General features: G+C 36.6%; 1 protein-coding gene across 1 annotated transcript; it reads right to left on the bottom strand.

The window, feature by feature from the left end:
* Positions 1-1,809: 1,809 nt before the first annotated feature.
* Positions 1,810-20,098, bottom strand: ENO4 (enolase 4; the record flags this gene model as incomplete). Its single annotated transcript, XM_084290224.1, has 14 exons — positions 1,810-1,985; positions 3,908-4,025; positions 4,558-4,625; positions 5,585-5,780; positions 8,000-8,125; positions 9,522-9,689; positions 11,099-11,161; positions 11,906-11,971; positions 13,201-13,332; positions 13,642-13,811; positions 15,776-15,915; positions 17,389-17,579; positions 18,735-18,863; positions 19,952-20,098. 14 exons carry the CDS (start codon positions 20,096-20,098, stop codon positions 1,810-1,812), a joined length of 1,890 nt encoding a protein of 629 aa, XP_084146350.1.
* Positions 20,099-21,154: the final 1,056 nt, after the last annotated feature.

Genomic DNA, 21,154 nt, shown 5'->3' with positions numbered 1-21,154 from the left:
TGCCTTCTCCACACAGGCCACTTTGATGAAATTGAAAGCACAAGCATAACACTTCTGTTTCAGTTTCCCCAGTAGAGAGCTAGCCCAGACTGAAAAGCAGAGGCAGTGCGGCATGTCTCTTTGGTACCAAGACTTCTGGTCAACGGCAGATAGAGACTGGTGCTCTCATTTGGATTAGCAGCTCTTCAAAGGAGGATTTATCTCCTTTTTTTTTATTTTTTTATTTTATTTTATTTTGTCTTATGTAGCAGTTTGGTACTGATGCAGCTGGAATCTGCATGTGCTGCTGCAAAAAGTAAGTTATCCTAGGTTCCTGTGAGTGTGGACTATGTTTGGGATTCAGTCATTCAAGGGTTGCAAGTTATTTGGAATCAACGTTTTTGAGAACTCCCAGGTAAAACCCAGTAGCATAAATAAAGATGCCTTCGCTTTGAACCTAGTACAGAGTGGTGGCATTAAGATCTTCATTCGGTAACGCTCTGGATTTCTGTATTGGTAACACAAATCCCGCTTTCCCTCAGCACTTATTCCCTATGAGGACAGTGAGATAGGTACCTAACTGATCTGCTGCACTGCCAGTTCACTTGCCATTGTAGTTTCTTTTTAAATCCAACGTGGTATCGCATTCTTTTATAATGAACAAACAAATGTAATCAGGGATTTACCTAAGGAAGATCAGTGTAACTGAAAATCGGGCGGTCTCATACCTGAATGCACTTGGGTTATTTTTTATTTAATGATTTGAAACATTGATAGTATTGGAGGATGAATGTTCAGAGTTTGTTAGTTTGGCTCTGCATGCAGTTGTCTGGTGCTTTTCCTGAAAATAAAATGATAGTAACGAATGTGGTAGTTTCACATCTTTTTTGGTGTTTTTGCATGTTTGCTAAGAAAATCTTGGATTTGATCTAATTACTGAATATGTTTAATTCCTAAACTTAGGGAAATTTGTCTCCTTATTTGATACCTTGCTTTCTGGAGGGCAGCGGTGGTTTTGGTGGTTAATTTTTCACTTATGTATCTGTTACACTGAATTTTAAATGCAACATTTTATATATGTATTTTTCCTCAAATTACTATTGCTGTATTATATGTTCAAATTTTCAAATGATTCCAAACCAGAAGTTTTAAAAAGTTCTTTTAAGCTATTTGTTACCTACGATATAAATTATTTATTTATCTTTTCACTGTTGCTTATTAAAAAGACTACTGACAAGTTTCCCAGACCTTGTGAAGTTGACTTGTTATTCCCTGCCTCAGACTGAAGCAGGCTTCCTATTGATGCAAATTACAGCTTTGTGCCCTACATTTGGGGTTTGCACTGATGCACTTGTATTGATAGCTAGCTCGAACTGGAGCAAAATTTCCCTTGTAGGCTAGATCTAAGAGCAGCATTGAGGTTGTGCGGGGGGGTGGGGAGGGGCTGGAGCAGCATAACAGTCAAGGCCTTTGTTTTTTGTAAAATGTGTTTTTTTTTACTGTTTGTCAATAGCTTACTCTTTGTGTGGAGAGAGATCTCTACTTTCTCAAAACAAACATTTAGTTTTGAAGTTAACACAGAAGTATTTGTTTGGTCAACTTGTAAATACAGCACAGAATTTTGTAGTATTTTCAAACTGTAGTCACTGTTCAGTTATCTTGGTTTCAGCTGGAAGTAATGGGCTTCTGGGAAAAGAAGCTAATATTTGAATGCTTAAATTTTTTAGCTGAAGTACTTGAAAATAAATGGATTAAGTAGCAGGCAATATATGAGTTGCTTACCAAAATTAGTTTTTAGAAATTTACCCGAAAGTTAATTTGGGGGGCAACCTAGGTCAGCGTGCTGTTATCTGGGAGCTGTGCAGGCAAACTGTGAACCTGCAGGGCTGGCTGAGAGAGCTGGGGAGGTAACGAATCCTGCTCTGGGGGAGGAATTATATCAGATGCTTCTTTTTCTGGCTGTGTTTCTTCAGCAAAATCAGGAAATTCAAAATTCGCTTCAGACCCTGTAACAGAAGAGAAAAAAAGAAGTCTGTTCTCATGTTTGCTGAGATTCAGTTTCTTGAAAGGTTCTCTGATGCACTCAGAATATACGTTTTATTTTTTTTATTTATATTTATTATATATATATATATATATTTTTTTTTTTAAGAAAAAAACTTCCACACGATGCTTACACAAGTCTCTAAACACCATTAAAAGTCTGGGCCTAAGAAACAAGGGAGCAGCACTGCTGCACTTTGCAGGAAGAGGACACGGTGCAGGCCAGGTTGGCTGGGGCTCTGGGCAACCAGATCTAGTGGAAGGCAGAGGGTTGGAACCAGATGGTCTTTAAGCTCGCTTCCAACCCAAACCATTCTATGATTCACAACAGCCTGAGCTTGGTATTTATGATGTTCCCTTCTTTGCTAATCATCCCACCTTGCTGCTCACCACCTTGGCTCTGGCTGCCCCCTTTTTTATTTTTATTTATTTATTTGAACATCCTTCTTCCTCTGCACCTCCTGCAAAGGTTCCCATCGGCTGTCTGTGTCTGCATGGCAGCAGGCAGAGCTGAGGGCTCCTGTTGTTGTGGTGCTCCTGGGCCCAGCTGCAGGCCTGCTTCAGGCGGTCCTGGGGGGACTCCTGATGGGTCAATGTCACCTCCCAGCTCCGCACCACTTAGGGAGTCCTCCACTGCTCAGCTCTCCAGTGTATTTTGTAGCTCGCAGCCCAGCCAAATGAAGAGTTTGGTATGCGGCTCAGACATGCTATCTCGATATTTCCCTGCTGTTGATTTAGTTATTGGATTTTATTTCTGCCAAATGATTAACGGTTTCGGGAATTGATGCTATTTCATTTTATGAGATATAGTTTTAAATATTTGTCAAACTCAAGCTCTTTTGTTTAGACTACCTCCATTTAAATAGGGAATATATTAATATTGTTGAGGCAGTTCAAGGTCACAGTTGTTTATAATTATCTGTCTTGCTTTTGAAAACATTCTGTGAAACTCATCAAAATGAATTTGTTTCTATTTTATTTATAATGGCTATAAATGAGCAAGTGGGAGATTTCCAAAATTCGTAATATTTTTCAGTATTTTATAAAAAAAATACTTTGTTATATAATGCTTGCATGTGAAATGCTGATATGCCATTCACAGAACATAAAATGATGAGAAACGAGATCAAATGACTTAATTCTCCTTCGTTTTTTTTATTTTACTTAGCCATAATAAATTTGTGCAAACCCTTTCCTTCACTTCTTCTGCTTCTTCCCCTCAAGACTGTATCCCTTTATTCTGTCTTGATTGATACCTGAGCAAGTGAGAAGTGGCTCTAATGACCAGTTAAGTATTTAACAGCATAGAAAATGGTGTATGAAGAATATGCAGATCATGAAATGCAGACAGATGCATACAAGTAGCTAAGGCTACTGTTGTGCATCCTCAACTTGGATTTTTCTTGGGTTTTATTTAGTGCTTAACCATGCAATTGTAGCTTTCCAAACGCGTTTTGCTGGACGTGGAACACAAAGGGGTTGTGAAATGACATTTTGTTAGCAATATATGTTTAGGGGCTTGAGGGAGGTGGGGTATTTGGCCTAAAATTCCATTTTGGCAGCTTTTCGGAGTGTTATATGCGTGGTTTTTGTTTTGTTCCTTTTGCACCGTGGGCTTCAAGACTCCTACCAATTAATTCTGGAAAAAGGCTTAATGTAGGCTACTCCTCAAGAAGGGGTCTATTTTAACATTCAGTAAACAGATAATCCATTAGGACAACAATATACATTGTGGCAAGTGCTATCCTAGGTTTTTTTTGTCAGCGCTTATTTATAGTCTTTTGATTTCGCTTCCCTCCTGTGGTGCAGTTTCAATCATTCTCCCTCCAATCTTTGTTCTCGTATTCATTGCAAGCTGAAAACAAAGTAAGAAAGAAGCTCATACGTAGCGTTCTATTCTTGGCCAGTTCTTCCTCTATAGCAAGAAGGCGGTTGTATTTGGTCACCCTTTCTCCACGGGAAAGACCTCCCAACTTGATAAACCTGGCACCCAGTCCAACAGCCTTAAAACAAGAAAGTGCGTATTTTAAAACTATATGGTTTGGGAAGTGATGTCATTTGTAATTATTATACACGGCATCCTACTTCTAACTTTACAATCTTATCTTTTTACAAATAATAAATGTCCTTGATGAAAGACTTGCTGGATGCAAACAATTTTCACTGGCATACAATAGGAAATTTTATTTGTAAATGTCGCTTTAATACAAAAGGCTAAATATTATCAGTGTTAATTTTTTATATACAGTATTATTACCATTCAGAAATGTTTTAACTCGTATTTTTTATAAACTAGTGCAAGCAAATAGATTCTCTGCACTTTTGTATATACTCCCTGATTTGGCAAATTTTCTGTGTGTTCTCTTCAGACTCAATTAACTCTCTGTGGGGGGAAAAAAAGCAACTCTAGAAAAAGCCCATTTCGTAAAATGTTGTTTCTTTCTCACACAGAAACAGGCTTTCTCCTAAAAAAAATAGTTCATGTTAAAAGCAGTATTTTGGCAATTCTGCAATTGAACAGCTTTCAATACTTACCAGATCCACAAGGCTATCATCAGAAGATTCTCCATCTGGACTTCCTAATATGGTAATATGTCTTTGACCTATATATAACAGGAGTGTAAAACCTTCATTAGTATATATTTTATAAATTCGACACATAAATTGGACTTCTTTTTTTTTTCATTCCCCCCCCCCCCCCCCCCCCTTTGGGCATTCTATGGTTAAATGCGAGCAGGAGTAAAACCAATGAAACCCATCTCATAAAAATGTACACTGTATTAGTTTGCTACCACTATGGCACTAACAGTATGTTTTCTTTTATTTTCAGCATGGATAAGGGAATATCTAACATGCTATCCTACAACTTATCTCTAGCTGATGTTTCTGGTAATGTATTCTACAAGCCAGGAGGCTGTTCTATTTATTTTAAATACGCTCTTTACTATAGCAATGATTTTTCTTTCCTATAAGTTTACCCTCAGGACTGCATGAATGTTTAGATTGCTATTTACTCACTTTGATATAGTGATTCTGGGCTTTTTGAAGGAATAAGGAGAAGGAAATTATAAAATTGGATACATTAAATTTGTCCATCTATTCCTTGGCTATAAAGGTAAATAAAGAAAAAAAAACCTGCACAAGTACTGTTACCACAGAGGCTCAATAATAGGTAGTCAATCATCTATGTAAACTGCAGTTTTAAACATTTTGGACTTGTTTGGATTTCTTAATTATTAATGCTAATATTAGTCAAAATTCAGATTAGTATTATTCAGATCATTTGTTTTATTTAAATTCTATTAGCTATCTGTACAACACTTATCTGCAGTGTCAAAGGGCATCCACATTCAAAACATCCACAATATATTAACTTGCTATAGTTGGAGCCTGTTTTAAGCTCCCAAACAATATTTGTGAATCAAAACATGAATTTTAGTTTCTTCTGACAAACGCTTTCTAAATTTGAAGTGGTGATTATTAAATAAAAATATGTAATATTTATGGATGTAGCAACACTATTTATTGACTTGTAGGGTTTGAAAGCAAGCACTTTACTCACCATCTAGAAGTCCAGTAAATTCTATGAGGTCTGATACCTTGGTTTGATTAATATATTTTAGGACAACACCACTGCACATTGGTACATTCATGTTCTGGTCTATTTTAATTTTGGAAATATTTGTGGCAGCATCTTCAGCAATCAGGTAACATTTGGAACCAAGAGCACAACAAATGTTATTCCATTGTTGTCTGTCCTGCATAAACAATCAAGTAAATATCTGCAGTTTAAAACAACAAAATGAATGAAAAACATAATTGAGATAAAAATTAAAAAATAAAATACAAAATTAGTTTGTCCTTTCATCCTAAAGATACTCTCCATATAAGCATATGTTTTATATTTTAAATCTGTTAAGCAAATAAAAATAAAATACTGGAATTTTGTTTGAATTTTAAGATTTTCCTAGAAAACAAACATTCTAATCTGGAATTAATCTAAGCTAGTTACACACAGGCACAGTTTTAAATATTTCAAATTAATTGTATGAGTTTGCTATTTTAATTACCTTTCCTGACTTGTATTTATTTTTCATGGACTATAAAATAATTGTCCATTGCTTTATTTAAAGGTCTCATTGTTGTGATAATATGTGAAGTGTCATAATCTTTATTTGACTATAAAATAAGGAAACAGGAGGCAGCCATAGATTCAGTGACAGGTATGTGGAGAGGATGATCAGACCTACAGGGAACAGCCAAATACAACACTCTCTTTCTAGCAAAGCTCCATTTTTAGGGTCTTTGTTTCTTGATTTTAATGCACTGAGATTTAAAGCAAAATAGAGGATAAAAAACGTGTAAATAATTTGAAATAAAAAAAAATACAAATTATTTTTCTTTATGTCCACAGCATGCAAAGTTCTCATATTAAATACACATTAATTTTCTAGTTAATAATTCTGATAGTGATAATTCTTGTTGTATGGATCACACAAATTTGTACCTATATACTTGCAATCTGTATGAAAGTCCATTCCTATGAAACTTTCAAAGCCCCTGTGTAACAGAAAATGAAGTTTTTGATGCATGGAAAATGCTTAAACTTAAGAACTAAAGTGGTCTGCTGTCTGGAATTGCTGAATTAGTACCAGAGCTAATCTTCAAGGACCTAATTATCTGTGGCAAGGATGTGGCTTAGGTAAACTTTGCAGATTTCTGAGGCGGTGAGGAGGGGAGGCGTTTTCCCTTACAGTACTCTATTTCAAACTTGACTTCACTATCTGTAGCAATTCTTCTGCAGACAATTTTAACTATATTTTTTCATAAGAATTTTCAAGAAAGTTTGCAGCCCAGGCACGAGTGGGGAATAATCTGGTGTTTTGGAATATAGGAGTCAGTTTGAAACAGTGCAGGGAAGCAAGGTTGCCTAGAGTAAGTGAGGTAACAATATACACCGATACTTGAAAAATAAGCTTTTAAAGTTTCAGCTAAAAACTGGATTTTGCAGATCATCTGTTTCAGAATTACTGATTCAGGCACTTGGCAGATTCATAAAGACACTCTCGTTCCCCCTTCATTCATATTCATCTTTTTTTTTTTTTTTAAAAAAAGAACAAAAGTCATATACTTATGTTTAAAAAAAGGTGTACAATTCCACAGCAACAATAAGTTTTTATTAAGTTGTGCATCTGTAGTATCTAGGTCGCAATTGTAGCTTCTGCTTCAATTACATTTTTATCTTTTTTGTAATATATGGAAGCTGAATTGTATGCATAAATGCTAATATTTGAGGTTGTGCAATTTCTTTCATCCATCAATAATCTGGTACCATGCTTAAGAGTATTCTACTTTATCATTGTAATCTATTGCCCATATTCAGTTAACCTCTCGAACTTTGATCACAGTGATAAAATACAGTTTTAAAATTCTGCTGAGCAATGGTGCCAGTTACAGGTTTGTTCTCGCTTCGGGTATAAATCTCAATTGTAAAGAATAGCTGCAATGTGAATTTTTTTTCAGTTGTTCTAAGAAATATATAACTATGTCCAAATTATCAGTTTCTCCTGTCTAATGTAATAACACTTATATATCACTTGAATTTTAAAATTGTATTGTAAAATCAAATTACAATTATTTACTTAAATAAGAAGGAAAATGTAATAAAAATTACTGTGGTTTAGCAACCCCAATCAGTTAAAAAAAAAAAAAAAAAAAAAAAGCATTTTCCTGTTATTCCTTAAAATATTTGTACTATCCACATTCTGTTCATGCCAAAATTATTTTCTATCAGAAATTAGGTCAAACATTTTGAAAAATGTTATTGCCAGTTACAGATATGCACATGAATTATCTACTTTTTTTTTTTTTTTATACTGGTATTTCTGTCCCTAAACACTCTGGAAATGGAAGCTTCATATTTTGCATGTTTGGTAAAAATGTGAAAAATTCAGTGGTCTCACATAAACTATCTTACCTCTTTCCTTAAGGGATCTACTAATGCAATAATAGAAGGAAATTTATTAATCAGTTCCACATACATGTCAACCATTTCATCAGGACTTTTGAATGTTCCAGTAAGTATTTCATATTTCCCTTTAACCTAGTAAGTAAAAAATGCAAAAGATAAGAGTGGTAATACTTCAAAAAAAATAGTAATGTAAGCTTGCAGGTCTTGTAACACCAACATCTCCACGAAGGCAGTGGATTGTGTGTTCTTCAGTAAGTACGTATCCACTTGTCTACTTTATTCTATGTCTATGTGCACATTGTTACAGAAATATTTGCCTAAAGTAACAGTACATTGCAGTGGTCTCATGCCAAAGATATCATTCCCAAAACAAGGGAGATCTCTTTCAGCATTTTATTGGCAATGCTGAGTTTTACACAACTTTGTCATAAAATTGGCAGTATTTGGTATTTTTATTATATCTTGTATGAAAAATCTTTGTACTTAAAAAAAAAAAAAAAAAAAAAAGGTTAACTCTTATTCCTCATTTTCATTAAAAATATTCTTGTGAGAAAGATGCATACCCTCAGTACTCAAAAGTAAGACAATACCCTTCCTTGCTTCTTTGTCCTCTCATAAAAAAAAAAAAAGTTTTCAACTAGTCTCATCATTATGGGAAGTATAAGCTGCAACATACGAGGATGATTAAGGGTCACTGACACTGTCAAACTGTGCCAGAAAAAAACACTGCTTTACTGACTTTAACAGTACAATAACAAAGTTACAGAACTGCTGATAGTAATTACTGATAATTCATTCATTACGATTTTGCTCATTCTGAAATAGGATTAAGACATCATAAATTGTCAGGCGAGCAACTGTTTCACAAAATATACTACTAGTGTAAGATTTGCTGATATCGTATACCTAAACACAAAATTTCATTGAATACTAAACCAAATAGAATAGCAAGTTTCTTTTTCTGCTTAAAAAAAAAAAAAAAAAAGATCTTGGAAATAGAGGCAAGAACATGAGGACTTCAGCTGGAGATAAACACACTTTATCTTAAATAAACTTGACAAATTAATAAACAGAGAAAAGGAATAAAGCTGGCTGATGCAGATAGGCTTACATCACTTGAAAGTAAAGGTTAAATCATGAAAGTAACAGATTTTTGCAGGCAGGACACAAGGCATAAAGGGGGGTTGCCTTGGTCCACTGAGCCTTATTCCAGGCAAGGTGCATCAGTATGCTGGTACAGCTGCAGAGGAGGAATGCGTGTCAGCATTCTCACGGCTCCCACTGCACTGGGTGACTGGAAGGAGGTCTGCGTGGCTTGTCTCCTTGCTCTTACAATCCAGTAACGTATCTGCTACACTTGTAGGACTGATTCAAAGATAATTTATAAATGCAGAGACAAAACTTTTGGTTTGCTTGTGGAAAACAGATTTGGAAGCTTCGAAGTGAGTTTGCAATACAACAGCAAATTGTTAACAAATTTCTATTTATTTAAAATAAACCAACAAAACATATACTGAAAATAACTTACGTAATCCATTAATTCATGAGCAGCACAATTTATTGCTAAATGCATGTCTGTTCCTAGCTCCAGACCTATGTTGTTGCAAGCTGTTTGCATTAGGAGTAGAGGTTGTTCTAGATTATCCCATCCTGTTATTAGGCAACCTAAGTGTGATACTCTTTTTAAGGCCGGTGGCTGGAAATAAAACAAAAATAATCTATTTATTTACACATAAATAATACTCACATGTGTATTCACTGTCATTACAACCTGCCTTCAGTTATCAAAATATAAATCTGTTCTCACAAATTGCAGTAGGAGTTTTAAGGACAATTCTCTATGAATGAAGGTTTACCAACTACTAATAGATAGAAAACTTATCATCCTTGGAAATGCGTCTAATCATGTAGTTCCCATTTTTATGGCCAGTACTGGTTTACAAAAATTGCTTCAGGCTCAAAATAAGTCTGACTAAAATGAAGTTGTCACTATTGTAAAGAAAAGCCTAGGAAACTTTAGTAGACAGTCCTTCATTCTGACACCAACGCACTGAAAAAACAGGTATAACTTCTTGTTTTAATGATTCCTTTCACTGCCTATTTTGTCATTTGTCCTTTTTTTCCCTCAAAAAAAAAAAAAAATCAAATTAGCATGATGTTTTATCACTTTAAAATTCAGTCCCACTTCTATCTCCTTTAGTTTTCTCCTATTGAAATAAATTCTTTTTTTTTTAGAGAATCTAATGCATCGCTTCCTTAGGTTTACCTTAAGGAATTAACTTTAGCTTCCTACTGCGCTACATGGAGAGAGAAGAATGTGGAAACTAACCACCAGAAAAATAGTGGCTAGCTGATTAGCAATGACAGATTTTATGTTGTTTAAGCAACAAAACAGTGTGAAAACTTCTGCTCATCCTGTCTTGTATACTCCACAAATGCAACAGTTCTTACCTGGTAATATTTTAATTAGTTCAGAAAGGAAAGCAAAACCAGCATGGCATTTCCAGCTATTTTTTTGAAAACTCATCAATAAACTACAGATTTCAAAGTTAAACAAACAAACAAACAAAAACAACAACAACAAACAGCAACAAAGATCGTTTGAATCAGTTAAAAATAACGCCCTGCCACTACTGCAAGTGCTGTCCTTCAGCTACGTGTTCCTATCTGCCATTATTGATAACCTCACAGAGGAACTGGGAACTTAACGTAGCATGACTAAGATGGGAGTCGTTTCCAGAGTTAGCAAAGAGCACAATATGCAAGTCTTGGAGGTAATAGTTTTGGGCTTACAAGAACAAAGGGCATGTATTCTGCCAGTGCTACAGGCCCCCATTTGGACGACTTAACAAGGTTTTCCATGTAAGCAAAATGTCTAGGTTCCAGAAGAATTCCCTTTATGTTAATGTTCTGCAGGAAGGCAAAGTATAGGCAGAGGCATCTAAATTACTATGTAAAATATGGGCATTTCGAGTATTTAAAAGTCTTGCCTTGACCTTTCCAAAGTAGTAATGTAGATTAATGTTTCATTTCTTAAGAACATTTTGGTTCCCTGCTGTTGTTAATACCTTGTTGAAGGCTTAAAATGAAAATCTCTTTTCTTACCAGAGCTTTCTTCCCTGTATTATGTGCTTTGCCTTTCTTACTGTCTGCTAGTTGAGGACTGGGCTGTTGGGAAGGTAGGAAGAAAGAAACAGTGAAGAAATGCCATGGAAAAGCCCCAAAATGACAAAGAGATATTAGATTAAAAAAGAAAAATCTCTATTTTTTAGACCACAACTCTGAATTTTAAGTCTAAAGAGACTGCAAGTATTTAATTTAGGATATAGCATTCAAGACAAAGAAATTATGAGCAACTATCTGGTTTTATTTTGTGGTGGTAATTCATTTCAAATGCTTATTTTTATCTTGGCATTACCCTAACCATCATCTGTTTTTCAAAATACTCCCACCTACCTATCAGTAATACCAGGGTTCTAGCAAATGATAATCTAGAGTCTGTACTAGGAGAAATCTAAAAACCTCACTTTGCAAAAAGCAAATACAAATACCGAGCTTGGTATTCTACTGCAATAATAATACTTTAACAAATATATGTTACGTGTGTGTGAGACTTTGCAGGAACCATATGTTCATTCTGATACCGTCCTTTCCTAGTGGACCTTTCCTGGTTCAAATAATGAAGTAGCAGGTCTTCCAATGCCTAGAACAATGCTTTATTCTATCTTCATTAATTTAATATCACTAAATGGCCAATGTTTTATTCATCTGTCAGAGAAACAAATCTTCTGTTCTGTGTCACAAGACTAAACGTATTAACGTGCTAAATGTTCTATGTTTAAGCTCAAATAGACAATAGTAGTAGAAATGTCAAATGAAGTATATCACATTGTTAACACATTTTTATTGTACCACTTTCCCTGCAGGCTCCAACAGTCTCATCACTTCTTTCTGTATATCCAGAACTCTTTCTATGCCCTGAAATGAAACAACAGTATTCTTCAAAAGACAGATAAATTCTTTCACTTTAACAGCTTAAATCAGAAAAGAGAACACACTTCTGAATGCAGACCTTAATATAAAGTCTTAAAAAAAAATAAAATCTTAATCACTGTCCATGATGGTGATTTCTTTAAGAGTTCTTAACTGGAAACTCTGACAACATTTCCAGGAAGCAGGAAAAGAATTGCTGTCTTTGTTTTTTTACATTGGGGAATGGAAGAACACTCCAATTAGATGAATCCACTGCTTTTAACACAAGGCTGTTTTTCCTTTTCTGCTGAGTTAGGAGAAGTTTAATGCTAACTTTGTAAATCACAGTTCACGTTTTCTAAAACTGTGCCAGTAAAGGCAAACTGAAGGGGGCAGAAGTCAGTTACAGCTGACAACATATCAATGCAGAAGGACCTGCTATGCTTGCTGCACTTCAGCAAGTAGCTTGCTACTTTCCCATGAGCACGAGGAGGCATTAAGTCTTAGAGGTACAGAATTGGTAACCTTATTAAGAGCTCTTGGTGACAATTCTAAAAATCTAAAGGAATAGGAAAAAGAAAGAGAATCGAGCTCAGCTATTTGTTCAGGTCACCAGCATACAAAGTAGAAATCACAGCCCTAATGTAGGCATCTTGTGCAGATACATTCTTTAATGCAACACATGACTAAACAAAAAGAGGGTGCTGACCCGGTCTGTCTCATCCATCCTTCTTGCCCCTTGAATAGATTTTGTTCTGCTTTGTATTCCTGTCTATCTTCACTATTTAATTTTTAAAGAAATCTGTTCCCAAAGATTTTAAGGCTCTGCTGTGAATTTGTTGAGTTGTGTTGTATGCGCTGCAGATCAACTCACACTATTTATAATCTACTAATAAAAAATCACATTTTAAAAAAGACTAGGCTGTTATTGTTGTATAACAGAATTCTTTTACATCTTCTTCAGTGCACCATTTTTCCTGTATATTAACACATGCATTTTAAACTTAAAATCTTCATGTATCTTCATTTAAATCTTCATCTTTACTTCTTTTAATGTTTCTTGTGTTAGAACTCTGCACTAACATTCGTTAGAACTTTGACCTTGTGAGTAAACAAAAAATTAAAAATATAGAGTCTAAAGATTGTATTGAAAAGATCTATATACTCACATATATACTTTATGTGGAATTTATAGAATATACATTTATATTTATTAAACAAAAATGAAACAGTACCTGTCTGAGTGATAACTGAGCTGGTGGTATGAGCATAAGTTCTTTCACTAATTTCAGTTTTGCAGGTGAAAATTTTTCACAGTTCAACAGAGTAATCACTGGACGTGGCAGAGTCATTTCTTTAGGTGAATCCTGTAATTGGGAGTACCATATGAAAAAAAAGTGTATATATTTTATATTATATATATACTATATATATATATATATATATATAATATATATATATATATATATATATATATATAGTATATATATTTATATATACTATATATATTTTAGTTATGGAACAGGGCCAGTTCAAAGCCTGCTATAGACAACTGTCTTATGGATGTACTTTATGAGGTATATTTAATCCCACTTTCGTGAGGGACTCCTGATTTCAAAATTCTAGAATTCTGGTAATTGGAATAAAATAAACAAAATGACCAAAGTCTAACACACCTGATTATATTTCAGCAGTGCTATATGTAAATACAATGGGATATGATTAATAGTGGCACCAGCCTTAGCTACAGCAAGTGATGTTCCCCCAATAGCTAAGCTGCCACAAAGCACTGGTTCAATGGGTTCTGCAGGTGGGAGTGTTCTCTCTGTACTCGACGTCTTCTTCCCTGTGAGACAGAGTAGTAGCAAAACATTTTATTGGTTTAAAACATGTACTTACATACCGTAGTTGTGTAAGTAAACAAAAAGTCAAGTTGTGGTAGTGTAGTCAATATATAACATAAGAGTTGGTTCATTTTTTACCTTAAACTTGTCATTTGTTTTATATGAAATGACCTTACAAGTAAGTAAGGTATCTGTCCTCACTCTGATTCCAAATGTGATTCAAATCTCCATTAGAAATCTTTCAGCCACTGAAATTTACGTTTATATGCAGTAATGTCATACCATTTTTCAGGTTCTTTTCATAAACATGTTTTCAGTAGTCTTTATTGGCCTCTTTATATGCTCAGCTTTTGCATAAACATCTTGGAATATTACATTATAAGCTGATTGGAAGTACGCATACTTGATTTCTTCTAATAATGAGCGTAAAAAAAAATTAGGCCTATTACAGTTGGGTTTTCCAGAAAGAGAACTGATCAGGTCTTTTAAGTATTCCATACACGTAGTCTTGTTAAATTTTCAAAAGAGCTTACTTCCCTTTCAGATACAGTAGCATAAGTTCTGTCAAAATGCTTGAAACCCAGCAGTTCCCACTACTATACTTGTTACCTACGCTTCTTACCACTTCTTATTGCCTATATGAAACTGAACTAAGATGTCAGATTCTCAAAAATCATATGCATTGGGTACTTTTCTTGTAAATCTGACCAGTTACTTTGGTTCCTAATAGGAGTGACATACACATGTTAATTTGCTGTGGAAGTTTTCAGTAAATGCTGCAGGATACAACTCTGATAGGCAATAAAACATGCCTAAGGATTTTAAGCAGATATGCAGATTACACTATACATCATTCACATGCTGCATGTAACTTCTGTACCTCTTACATTGAGGATAAAGAGCTAGAGGTGCTATCTCTGAAAGCACCTGCTGCTGGAAGTTGCCATCTGTTACTGCTCTCCTGTCACAACTGAAATCTATAATCATTGACTCCTAATACTCAGATATTGGTTCCAGCAATCTTATTGCAGTCAATGTCACAATCAAATAAAAAGAAATTAAAATGAATGAAAACAAGTAACGCGTACCAGCAGAACCTTGACTAAGCATACAATATACAGCATGATGATATCTGGATGGATCTGACAGCTTCAGATGTTCCATTTCAGGTGAAAAGTGAACTTAGAGTACACACATAGAACATACTAATTGAGAGGTCTTGCTAGTATTTTACGAGAGTTCAAACTAAACTGGTAAGTAACCGATAATTTGCCAAAATTTTATGTCCTTCCAATAAATGACAACAGGAAGATCTTTTTTCCTGAGAATAATGCATACATGGAGTTAACATAGCATGCTTCCCCCCCCCTTTTTTTTTTGCTATATATAGTAATCATATTTCTCTATTTTTGCACCATTTTGTTTCTTCAGTATCACTGTCTGCTTGCTTCTTTTTTTTCACTCTGTATTTCCTGTCTTCCCCATGTCATCCCCTTCCTTTTTTCTTTTTCACTTTTCACCTTTATTTCCTCCTTTTGTCAGTATTAGCCACAACTCTCCCTTTCTCCCTTCCTCTTTCCACTCTTTTCAACTTCTGTCTTCCTTCTATTTCCATTTTCCTTTTCAGTTCTATGATTCTTTTCTTTCCTTATCATTTTCATTTTTATTCTTCATTTGCATCCTCCTCCATTCTTATTCCTCACTCTGAAGAGTAATAACCTCCTGTCTAAGACAAAGGCAGAAACTCTGTTCAACAAATGCAAACGAGTGATGAGAAAACTGTGTGTTTCCCTCTCTCATTTCTGAAGGAGAAACTGCTGTGAGCAGAAAGAAGATTTAGGACAGAGTAACTAAACCCTTAAACATGTGACACTACTCTTTAGTGTCCACAGAAGTATTTTAGCATCTTTATCAATATCGGTATTACAGGTCTTACAGAAAATATTAAAAGGAAATAAACTAAAACCTGGTTTTGCTGCTTTTTTTTTCCCAGATGGTGCCGATGGAGCTGATGGTGCTGATGGAGCACAGGAAAGAAGGGCTGCTTCTTCCTCTTCTTCCTTTTGAATTTCTTTTTTTTCTTCTACCTTTTTTCTAAAGTATTCACTGAGAGAAAAGGCATAAAGATTATTGGTTCAAAATAGTGTTAGGTATGTGAAAAGTAGACACAGTATACTTGCTAAGGAAGATGCTGGGAGATGGATTAAGAGCATCTATGTGAGTTTCTGCCATGGTCTTGTTGTGTGAAGCTGAGTAAGTCAATAAACGACTGTCTTTTGGTAGTTACCGGCATCACTGGGTAAAGAAAAAGAACCCATAAGCAGGTGTAACGTATCTTAGTGTGAAGGATAAATTTGCATTGCACGGGTAGTAACAGACTGTAACCCTGTCATAACTTTATGACATTTAACAATTTAGCCTAAACTGCTCAGCCAAGAGGTCAGTTGTACGCTGTCATCTGGGTGGATGCAAGCTCTAAGTGGCTGTATTTCAACTACATGCATGAAGTGGGAATTGCATCCATGGTCACACAGACACCCAATTCAGGCAAATGGAGCACATAAGCTACGTAAGGTAACGTTAAGTAATGTATTTGCCTTATTTAGATTCACTTCAGATGGAAGAATTTCTTTCAACATGAGTTCTTATTCTCTTGAGAAAGGTTTCCAGCTAATCCACTTGGAAGGCAATTAGGTCTGTTTGCCACAGTTTGTGTTAAAAATGTGGCAACCCAACAGCTACCCCTCCAGGAAAGCCTCACTGCGTTCAGCCAGGCAGCTGACAGAAACACCACTGCTTCCAGGGTGAAGGAGGCCACAACACTGCCAGGTAGTTTCTCTAACACTAGTAAAAATACATTCAGATACACGTGATGTTTTTTACCGCAGGGCTTTTCTTCTTACAAACAAAAATATTTATTTTTAATGGAAAAACACAGCTATTCATTTTCACTTGAGATTCCCCTATGAAATATTTGTATGAAACAATATATATGACTCTTTACTAGAAAAACTTTGTTTCCAAGAAAGTGTAGAATACCCGCTAAAAGAAACTAATTACTCCAAATAAAAATCCCTTAGGAGTACCCTGCCCAGAAAAAACACTCAGATCCTGAAAACACTATGTATGTATCTATCTATCTCTTCAGTGCATCTAGCTCAGTGCAAAAGACATAATGCAAAGGCCTTTCATACATATTTTTTTCTGCAGTGCAATGAACAGAACAAACAGAATTGCAATCTGAAAAACCTGTCCCCCAGATTAAACTGGCACCGAATGAGTTTCTCACACTTGTTAACATGTTCAAATATTTTTTCTTAGCCTCCTATTCCCCCCTCCCCCAAAAAATCTAATCCCTATAAATTCTTATTAAAAAAGACTAATTTTCATATAATGATTATGAAGCAGCAGGAAATAATATACCATAATATATCTTAAATGCACTTCATATCCTAAAAATATACAAAAAAAAAATATTAGAAGCATTATTGTTTATGTTTTTCATTTATATATAAATTCACAGTATTTCAAATGCAGTGACCTGTTCTGCAGTAACATAAAATCACATGCAAGACCTACCCAAGCATCTTATCAATTTCACACTGGTCACTAGGCTTCAAGTCCCTTAACATTGTGTTCAGGGATTCATTCACCCATTCCACAGCAGTGGTAACAGTGTCATTTCTTTCTTTCTCATCACCTTCAGTTATTTCAGGTGAAGCATTTTCGGGTACATGAGAATGAGAAGACATTATAGCAGAACAAATTCTCTGCAAAATAACGTAAAAAAACTTAAAGCACTATTTCATTTCCAATTTGAAAATGTAATTTGAAAGAATAAGAAGCAGATGTCCTTACCAGCTCTACAAGCACCTATCTGCAGAACTACTGTTTGTTCCACTTAACTGATCTCTTTTAATCCAGCACCTCCTTCCTGGTCTCTTACACTCTGGTACGCACAGACCTTATTCAAGTTTCTCCATCTAAATTGTAACTACTTAGGCAAAAACCTTGTGACAGATCTGCTTTACATATGCCTTTTATTATCAGAATAGTTATTTTAAAGATCATACTGTCATTATAACATCTTCTATTGCAGTTGTTGTTAGCTTGTTGTACCATGATTCATCAGCATTTATGGTTAATGCTATCACTCATGATCACTTACTTGTTGTCTTATTTAGGTATTTTAAGCTTATCTTTCTGTACCATACTTACAATATGAACAATACTTCCAAAACTCACCCAATGGAAACATCAGTTACAGATATCACAGAGCTGCCTGTATTAATAGCATTAACTTTATATACTGTGAATATCTTTGAAATTATATTTAATTTCTTTAAATTGGCTCCTTTTAGGGATCAAGAATTGAATGAGTCATAGTTTAAGTGCAGGTGAGATGTATGTTTGACTTAATTATCACCCACATCATCTCAAAGTAAAAGTTCCTTCACCTCTACTTTGTTGACACCGTACTATACTTTTCTTTAACATTGCCACAAAAATAGAAATATAAGGATCTGAAAACAAAAACAAAACAAAAATGTAGATGGTAAATGAACTTACATTGGCTAGACATGGCTGTAAGGAAATGCAACACGATACATTAAGACAGACAAAAGTTTAACATAGAAAGATGCTCTGTCACATTACACTCACAAAGTAAACAAGTATTGTCCAAAAAGTACTGTGTAATTCACAAAGCATAAAGTTTTCATAGTTGTTGGTAGCAGCTAACATGACATTTTTTTTCATGACATTTTTTGAGTACACACAACATTATGTACTCAACTGGTAAGTCACGGAGATTTATCATTTCACTAAAGATACAAACTAAAATGTTCATTAGGATATGAGTAGAATAGTACATCTCCCTGATACTGTCTGATTAAATAAATAAAACAGGAAGAAGGAGCTCATACCTTCTCATAGTTTTTAACTGTACAGTATATTTCCACTTCTAATGTTGGTTTACCAACTCCATCAAGTACTTTTCTTCCAGCTAATTTGCATATTACTGGAGCTTTTGAAAATGTAGACAAGTAGTTAGCCTTAAATGAAAGAGAAAGAACTCATCAGAAGTCAGTTGCTATGCAAACAGGTTTTTATTCCATTAAACAAATTTAGATTATATCCATCACTGAGCAAATCTATGTCCCAATCTTCAACACACTCGTGTTACACTGTACATTTACTTCTACAGCATCTGCTTAAGAATCATTCCAGGGAATCGATCCAACTTAAATGGAAAGTCCAAAGTCACATCCAGGTTAGATGAACATGTGTTTTATTTTACAAAGCTAGTGATGGATATCATCAAGTATCTCCTTAGCCCTCCCAAAAAATAGGCATTTGCCCAAGGCTTACTTGGATTTCCACTATATAACAAAAACAATCATTGTGCTATTCATCTTCCCGTGGTGATGGCAAAACACTTGGAGATGGGAAACTGTGAAATGCTCCATTTCCACAGACACTTTCACAGACTTTTTTTTTTTTTTTAAGAGTTACACCCTATTTGTATTGCTTGCAGTTGCTGTATCACCACTAACAGATGTTTCATCAGTAGGACTCCTTATGGTATTTTCTCAAGTTGATACCAGATATAACTGGTGTGAGGCCCACACTCTTTCCAAGAGCTGAAACATGCCCAGCCTCTTATTGCAACTGGCCCATGGCATCGGTGTGCTGAGCAGCAGTTTTATTTTACTAGGGATGCCCAACAGCCTCCCAAGGCCAAGTAATCTCCCTTTGCGTTGAGACCAGCAACCAGCATACAACAAAAACCTGTGATGCCGCACATCTGGACAAGCATCATCGTGCCAGTGGCCCCAAGAGCTAAAAATGAACGAAACATCACGAGCATTGCCCGAGGCAGCGGCACGCCCTGTGTTTAAGTGTACTTTTAGCCACAGAAACCTCAGCAGCAGCCTTTCGGCTTACAGGGGGCACCAGGGCAGGGCACAGCCGGGGCTGCCAGAGGACACCCGTGAGGGGCCTACAGGCAGGTGGGGGCTGAGGGGAGCCGAGGGGAACCTCGGCCAAGCCTCCGCCCGTCCTGAGGCAGCAGCAGCCCCGCGGTCCCCCTCAGGAGCAGCCGGGGCGGGCGCCTCACGCATTGCAGCCCCCCCGGCGGTACCAAGGCCCCGTAGAGATCCGCGGGGCACAGCGGGAAGAGGGCGTTGAGCGCCTCCTCCACCCGCTGCGGCACCCGCTGGCCCCGGTAATACTCCGCCGCCTCCCTCCGCAGCTCCCCGAGCCGCCCGCCGCCACCACACTGCTCCATGGCGGAGCCCGCCGGCCGCGGCGACAAAATGGCGGCGCCTCCTTCACCCCCCCCCTCTCGCGAGAGCCCTGAGGCGGGAAGCGCGGCGCTGAGGGGGGAATGGCGGCGGGCGGGCTCCGAGGCGGGGAGGGAGGCAGCGCCGTGTGAGGGCGGCAGCGCCCCCGGCGGTCCTGAGGCTGCCCCCGGGCGTCCTGAGACACCAACGGGGGTCGTACGGCACCAACGGGGCTCCTACGGCTGCCCCCCAGGGTCCTGCAGCTGCCCCCCGGCGACAGGGAGGGGCGGTGTTTGGCTGGTGCCTTGCTTTCGTGCGGCGCTGGCTCTTCCCTCAGGGGCTGATGATGATCCTCCAAGTCAGAATGCCTGGGGCAGGCGCTCTTTAGTTTTAAAAGTCGCCGAACAACGAAATTGTGTAAGATTATCATCCTGAAAGAGAGACAGATTATGGTTTGTGAAATGTCTAGTGAGCATAACGCTGCAAAATGCCCCAGTAACTCTACTTCTGCATTTAAAAGCCCTTTACTTTCAATGAAAAGAAACGTTTCACAACCTAAATGATCATTTTTAGTCTGCAATTTCCTACAAAAACTTTCACTTTGTTACACTGTTCATTGGTAATTTTGTTGAAGTAACTGAAAATGGAGATACTTAAAAAGCTGTTAGCTGCACACTTCCTCAGCTCTAAAATCAATATGTGTAGACCTTTGCTCATTGTATGTTCACTTCTCTGGGTTGGGCGATAATGAAGAAAAATCCCTACTGAATCATTTTCTTTCCCTTTCACATCCTTCAGAAATAGCATGGTACCTCTCTAGAGAGTTAAACCCTCTTTTTTTTTTTTTTTTTTTTTTTTTTTTCCTTTTTTTATTTCTCAGCCTTTTCCTCAGAAGAAGTTTTTAAACTGACACTAGCCGTGCCTTAAAGAGGGGAAAGAGAATAAATATCTGGTGAGGTTTTGCTGGCTGAGAGGACTCAAACCTGCATTGCTCCTGCCGGCTTGCCCCCCAGTATTTAAGTTTTAATTACGTATTAATTCTATAAGAGCATACTTCTTGA

The sequence above is a fragment of the Netta rufina genome, assembly GCF_964035555.1.
Source record: "Netta rufina genome assembly, chromosome: 7".
In the NCBI taxonomy this organism is placed as follows: domain Eukaryota; kingdom Metazoa; phylum Chordata; class Aves; order Anseriformes; family Anatidae; genus Netta; species Netta rufina.
The sequence above is the reverse complement of the archived record's forward strand: the minus strand, read 5'-3'. Positions and strand labels throughout refer to the sequence as shown.